Source organism: Cynoglossus semilaevis, chromosome 18 (assembly GCF_000523025.1).
Source record: "Cynoglossus semilaevis isolate Cse_v1.0 chromosome 18, Cse_v1.0, whole genome shotgun sequence".
Classification (NCBI taxonomy): domain Eukaryota; kingdom Metazoa; phylum Chordata; class Actinopteri; order Pleuronectiformes; family Cynoglossidae; genus Cynoglossus; species Cynoglossus semilaevis.
In genome coordinates this window covers 8,119,445-8,126,452 of record NC_024324.1, presented here as the reverse complement: position 1 = coordinate 8,126,452, position 7,008 = coordinate 8,119,445, and the positions used below count along the sequence as shown (strand labels likewise).

The window sequence follows — 7,008 nt, the reverse complement described above, 5'->3', positions numbered from 1 at the left end:
GCCGCCGCAGCCGCAGCTGCCGGGCTGTTTTTACCGAACATGTCCCCCACCACGGCGGTTTGCGCCGACAGACAGTCCCGGTGCATGTCCTCCGCGCTGGGGTAGCACTGAGGCAAGTTCCCCCTGTGCGGCCATTTACTGGACGGGTCAATGGCTGCATAGTCCCTGAATGTCACTTCTCTGACGGGCTGGACCTGCGGCAGGTTAGAGGAGTAGGAGTATGTCATGGGGCGGGTGGACGGGGTCTGGGACAAAAACGAGGGAAGACCGGAGAAATCAGCCCCCGCCGACACGTAATAAGTGCAACTGGGTAAATACATGTTCGATCCGACGGGGACCCGCTCGTCAAAATCCATCATCGTCCTCCAGCCTCTACTATAACTCTATGCTGGGCTTTGATTCCTCTATAACCGCCCTGAACATGGCTCTGAAGCGCCGTGCCTCCTGCCTCTTTGAAGCAGGTTCGCTAAACAGAAATTTGGAGACGTAAAGCTGACGTGGAGAGCCATCTCCATCCACTCCATGGAGGAGGAGGTCACGTGACCGGGCGGCAGAAATTGACAGATTTTCAGGCGGTGCGCGTGTCCGTGTGCGTATGTGCACACGCTTACCTTCTACGTCTGTGTGTGTGTGTGTGTCTCTCTCTCTCCCCCTCTCTCTCTCTCTCACTCTCAGTGTGTGTGTGTGTGCGTAAAAGTCAGAGACGTGCCTGCTGCGAGTCCTAAAGCTTGACATTGGTGCTTCATCGCCATGTCGGATTAAAAACGAATTCCTTCACACGCAATGAAGTCAAAAGACGAAGCCGTGAAGTGTTAAAAATAGAGAGGAAGGTTCTCGAATTTAGTTTTGGACCCAAAAATATTAACAGCGAATTTCCAAGTGCCTCGCGTGTTTCCACATTTAGCATGCCCTTGAAAACTATTCGTGTGTGGTTTTTGAATCGGTCTGGTTTTCCTTGTTTGTACATGATGTAAACAAGGTTCAACATAATTAACCCGAGTCTTGTTTATCACGTTACCAAACTGGTATGTGGAGCTCATTCACCTAGATTGGACTAAGGGAACGCTTTGTCTACAAAGTCATTTTTTAGAAATGTCTTAGTCCTGACTTTTGCTGCTTTTACAACATGGCAGACCCTGAAAAGCAAATGCTTAGTGGGCATTTGGTTATCAGGGTCATGTTCAAAGTAGCGGCTAATGTTTCGGCTGCTTCAGCCTTGTCTTCTTAATCACCTCGGTTGGCAAAAATTGTAAATTCAATGAAATAAAGCTCGGGTCAGATCTTAAAACAGACGAACGGAAATGCAACTTTTACGCACCCACAGCCGACACGTGAACTTTGGCCGTCTCCAAACCTGCACTCAACATTTATCAAGCATTATAATATGTACTTTTAAACCCTCTGCAGTTTTATTGTTGTGTATTTTTCTATGTCAGCCACAGCAACAGGAGGAGCCGGGGGCCACATTTTAGAAAAACAAAGGTTTATGGCGGAAAAAAAGCGCATGAATTAAGAGTTACAGACCTGAACCGAGGAACATTAAAAGAGTCTGTTTAATTGTAAAAGGTAACGAGCTCTTTAACAAAACAAAACAAATTCTGTTTTCAAAATTATACCTATTATCATATTTGTTATTGCTGTTTTACCTCCCGTTAACATTTAATGGCCACTCTAACATTTCCAAAATAAAGGCGCAGCGGCCATTACGCACGGCTGTTTCTTTAGATTCAAAGGTAAATATTTATTCAAATGTGCGTGAATCAGAAAGCAGACAGCTTCCATAAAAAGAAAATATTTTATTGTGGTAATGCACAACCATTTGTGTTTTTAATTATAGGAATATTTAAGTAGAACGCACAGATTTACACGCGTCAAGACGCTTTTTAATGTGACATAGTTACAATTATAATGTTGCGCATTATTAATTTTTTTTGAATGACTTTACCTTTAGCTCAGAATTTCTGAATTAGAATAGGTAAGTTTTTAGAGCATGTGCAGAAATAAACACAGCCAAAAACAAATGTAAGGCTAAAATATGGCACGGACAGGAAGCAAGGGTAATTTGTTGACCACATGTTTTCCTCTAGTCAACAAAAACGTTAAATTCAGAAAAAATAAATTGGAAAAACTGACTTTTACCAGCAGAGATTGTAAAATAAATGTGAGTTCTCGCGTGTGAGAGTGGACATTCCGTGGATCTTTGCTCCCAGGCCACCGCGGTGTTTGTTTTGAAGCGGCTGCAACCTGATTCTAATGTGCTGTGAATGAGAGACCTGATCGAGGATTAAGTCTGCGGCGGCTGGGCCCACATGGCCCCCACAGCCCGATGTGCAGAAAAAAAGGGGGCTCCTGGTGCCACATGTGAAACACAACCTCAAAATATCTCACTCAAACTAAGCACCAACTAATGCGCAGCGAGTATATCCGAACAGGGAAGCAAAGACTCGGGTCGGTTCTATGCTTTATTTTGGTCAAATTGCAGAGACATAAGCGGCTGCAGTCAGTGTCTTTGGGACCACACGCTCCGCCTCTCGCTCAATCCCAGACAAATTCTAGGAGTTGTGCTGAGGCTTTTATGCTGCAATTTAGCACAGGATGCCCAGGAAAAACCAAAGCCAGCCCTGCACAGACTTGCGTTTTTATAGCTGCTATAGTATTCTACTGCGCCTTTTACCTCCCCCGGCCAGACACCACAAAACTGACCAAGCGTGATAGGAAGTGGCCACCTAGACACACTCAAAGTCAGCAGCTGTGGATTTCCAACAACGCAGGCACAAGTGGTGTCTCAGCACAGCTAAGGTAAGATGCTTCAAATTTGTCCCTCCAGTAGGTGGACGGGGTATTTTAAGAATATGTGTTTTGGTCTGTTTTGGAACTATTTCCGGCAACTATTTTATATTTAAATGGCCTTATTTTAGATCAGCTGTGTTTTATATTAGAGAAAGCCACTGAGCTGATTCACCAACATCCTCATTATGTGGGTTTTCTACATCATAACAGCAGCCTGGCGCTGGGTAGAAGTCCTCAAAGCCAACGTTTTTGTTTGAACGGTCGACTTCAAGTTCGGGGGAGGGAGAGACAGTGTTGCTCCGAGAGCAGAAGGAGAGAGAGGGAGGGGGTAGGGTGGTGGGTGCTCTGCCCCGGATGGAGTTCCTTCTAATTGCAGATGCTTTTACGCATGGCTTTGGTTTCCAAGATTGGTCGATATGAGATCGTGTAAGAGTAAGACTAAAGGAAGAAATATGAAGATTTATCCCTGCATTTCTATTCTGTCAGACACAGCCGGCGGCTTTGATTTATTCTGATGTATGTCAGGATTTCACTCCACAATGATGGACCCTCAGATATAAGACATAAAGATGTTGACTTCTGATAACAAGACTCAGCAAAATACAACCCTTTAGGCTCGGTTTGCCATGAAAACACAGAGACAGTCACGTTTCAACTAAATCAAACACTGGTGGTTCAAACACGCTTCGGAGGGCACAGATTGTAAAACTAAACGTTGTGGTTGAGGTTTAAAACCGGAGTGACAGAGGTGCAGCGGTTGTGTCAGGAAGAGAATGCGACAAATAGTCTGGATTGCCCCATCCGTGTGCCATAAAACCTTGTTAGACAACAAGTAAACAAGCCAGCCTGGGGAGGATCTGAAAGTACAGATTAACACTACGTCAGGTAAAGGCCTGTGAGGCTGTAAAGGAGTCTAAATAGGCAGCATTCAGTGTCTTTGCAAAGACACCTCCTGTAGTTCTGTGCAGTTTGGGGTAAAAAGGCCCAGAGCCCTTGGAGCAGAGGCGGTTTTATTCTCATTGTACGGTAGAGAGAGGAGACACCACACCTGCAGCTGAATGCGGCCCATTCTTAATCTAAACACTAAACCAGCCTGTTTGGTTTCCCCTGACAGCCAAAAGGATCCTGTGATCCCAGTGAGAAGAGCTGCGAGGGCACTTGTTTGTTTTTTTTTTTTTTTTTCACTTTGCAAATTAAAGTTCAGCCGGATTGACATTGCTAATGGGCAAACACATCACTGCGTCACGGAACACGTTTATAGCATAACAAATATCGTAGTTTTGCGCGTCTTTGGCGAATATTGAATTGATTTTGGATTTGTTTTTGAACTTGAATGCACCGCAGTCCTGAAAACGGGCGGCTGTAATGGAGAACAAATGAGAGAAGAGGACTGTCTTAGTTAAACCTGAACCTGAATGGACTTCGCTGATCCGTTGATTTATCCACAGGTGACAGAAATGTGGGCCGACAGCGATGGCGACGACAGACGGTCCCGTGGACGCTGGGCAGCTGACCAACTCCACGGTCAACGGGAGCTCTGGTGACGCACAGAGCTGGATTAGCGTCAGCAGGAGCAGGCTTGGACCTAAGGGACACGATATTGATTTTTGGGGGGAGAAAAAATTAAACATTTAGGAACTAGAAATTAAATGCGTTTTGATATAAGTGCCCAGATTGGTTTAAACTTAGATTATTTTGAGTAAATCCAAAACCTCACTACTAAATCGCACATTCGCGTTTTCTTGGTTAGAAACCGAAACATTGGATTTTTAAAATTAATTGTCCAATAGTTTTTATATAAACACGTCAAATATTGGTTCTCCAACGAGACATTGCAAATTACTGTTTGGTGTCGATCGTTAAACTTTAATTTAATTCATTTATTAATCTTTGAGTAGGTTCTCCACAGTCCCTTCCATAATACGACGGGTTATTCACCAACCAAGTCAAAGTCAGAAATGCGTGGAACTCATTCCGAATGAAAAACGTCAAACTTTCGTTTTAATAGTATCTTTTTTCCGGATTTTCCTGAATGTAACCCATCAATTGTTTACACACACCAGAGCCGCTGCAGCATCAAATTGAATAGATTCGCTTTGCTACCGTGATTAACAAATCACCATTGAATTTATCTCCTCCTTTCTATAAACCAGGAATGTTGACTTCCTGGCCTTGGGACTCAGTCTGGCACTTACACAAGTTTTTTTTTTTTTTTTTTTTTTGTGGGCCTTGGCTTCTTCTTCTAAACTTTTAAATCTTTATTGTCTGCCAAAAGAGATGTCAATTATTGTTGCCTCACCGCCGTATGGGATCGTTTTAGGGTAATCTTTTAATGTGTGGTTATTTCTGTCATCTTTTTGGACAAGCTTTTTACTGCTGTCCTTTTTTTTTACAAAATATTTAGCTACGTCTGTTGTATCTCCGCTCTTATGTCACGTTAAGTCTATGTGCTGTTATGTATTTATACTTTCGCCATCCTCAACATCTGGATTTTATTAAAAATAATTAATCTTCTATATCTGGGATCGCTGCTTTGCTCTTTTGGCTAATCCTTGGCATTTAATACCACATAGTACTCATTATTTTTAAGAATTTTTTTATTTTATTTTTCTAATTTTGGCTGCTTTTCTACCTAACTTCTTCTGTCCAACTGTTAGCTGGAATGCTTTTGTTCAACACATTTTGTTTATATCAGCTCAGTTTAGCTATGTCCTGGTTAAAACGTAATTGTTTAATGGAGAATGTTAGCATTAATTGCTAATGTTAAGCTGTTTTGTGATGGGTTTTTTAGAACCTAAATACTTTGTTTATATACATTTAACCTTCTCTTAACCACGCTTGAGTATTTTTGTCTAATTTACTGCTAACCCTTGGGAAAAGTGTTAAAGCTTGTTTGTAGCTTCTGTTTATAATTCGGCTAAATTGATTTTCAGCTGATTTGCTTTGTTTTTTCAAACCTTCTAAAGTAGTTTTCTCCTAATTGTACTAAATGATCATCTGTAACTCATTTTTTAAATAAATAAAACATTATGTTGTGTCTTTGTAGATATGTTTGCAGCGTGTTGTGCAGATAGATATGATTAAGCTTTGTTTCAGGCCATTTTACCAAAAGTATCGTATAAATGTACTTTTAAAAGAGCCGTGTGTTCATTAATTCACGTTCGTTATAACATTTAACTCCAACATTAATATATATCTCTGACTTCTTCTGACGTTGAACTATTTCCTGGTTAAATTCAATTCACTATTAAACACATTTTCATTTATTGTGTTTTTTACTATTATTATTGTGTCTTAACGTTTATATTATTTATACTAAAGTAAATACTAAGTAAATACGCTAATTCTAACATTTTACTAGTCATTTTTCTTTACATTTTATTTTGCTTCATGACACTATCAGTTTTGTTTTATATCTTTGGTCTGATATCTGTTTAGTTTTGTCTAAAACAGCTGACCTGTTACCTTACTATAAGTTCTGTTCTATTTTTGTATCAGTCTTCAGTCATTGGCACTTTTAATTTGTATCAGTCTTCAGTCATTGGCACTTAAATTAAATTAAACACTTAGCTTTCTTAGTATTGTCATTTGTTTACTTCGGTCTAGCACTTCTGACGTTTCTGATTTTGACAAACTTTGAACTAATACTTGACCAAGTTTTAACCATTTGAAGTATTTACTCATACGCCGACATGTGCATTGGTCTTTTGGTGGATATTTTAGCCTTTTTGCTTCATGCATTAACACTTTAGCCTAATTTAAGTTAATTTTACGTTTGTATTTCTCCTTTGTGACCTAGTTTATTAAATATTACCCGCTTTTCCTTCATAATTTCACTGACTTCCGGTTCACTATAAGCAATTGTCTCTCTATATCTTTCAGCCATTTTATTTGATTTTCTCAATTTCTTTTATGTATTTGCGGGCCGCATTTGAATTTTCTTATCTTTGACAATTTGCTTTTAGTTTTAATTTGTACATGCTTTAGGGAAATGAATTAATGTGTTCGAATGCAGTGTATTTGTATGTGACTCCATTACTATGTTCGCGCAGTGGAGTCTTATCGAACCTTCTTACAGTCCTCCTGAAACTAAATATACGTGAAAAGACACAAAATAAATAGAAAGTAATAAAACACGGCTTGCGACGTTTTCTTGATTTATTCTCATTTTTGAACTTTAATATCTCTCTGTTTTTGATTAAGTAAACGTCAGAAGAT

General features: G+C 40.3%; 1 protein-coding gene across 1 annotated transcript in view; it reads right to left on the bottom strand.

Moving 5' to 3' along the window:
• The window catches only part of hoxa11a (homeobox A11a), a 5,619-nt gene extending 3,905 nt beyond the window's left edge, over window positions 1-1,714 (bottom strand). The window contains exon 1 of the mRNA XM_017040992.2: window positions 1-1,714. This exon is cut by the window's left edge and continues 14 nt beyond it. Coding sequence (XP_016896481.1) covers window positions 1-359 — 359 coding nt within the window. The 5' untranslated portion in view covers window positions 360-1,714.
• Between the last annotated feature and the right edge of the window lie 5,294 nt (window positions 1,715-7,008).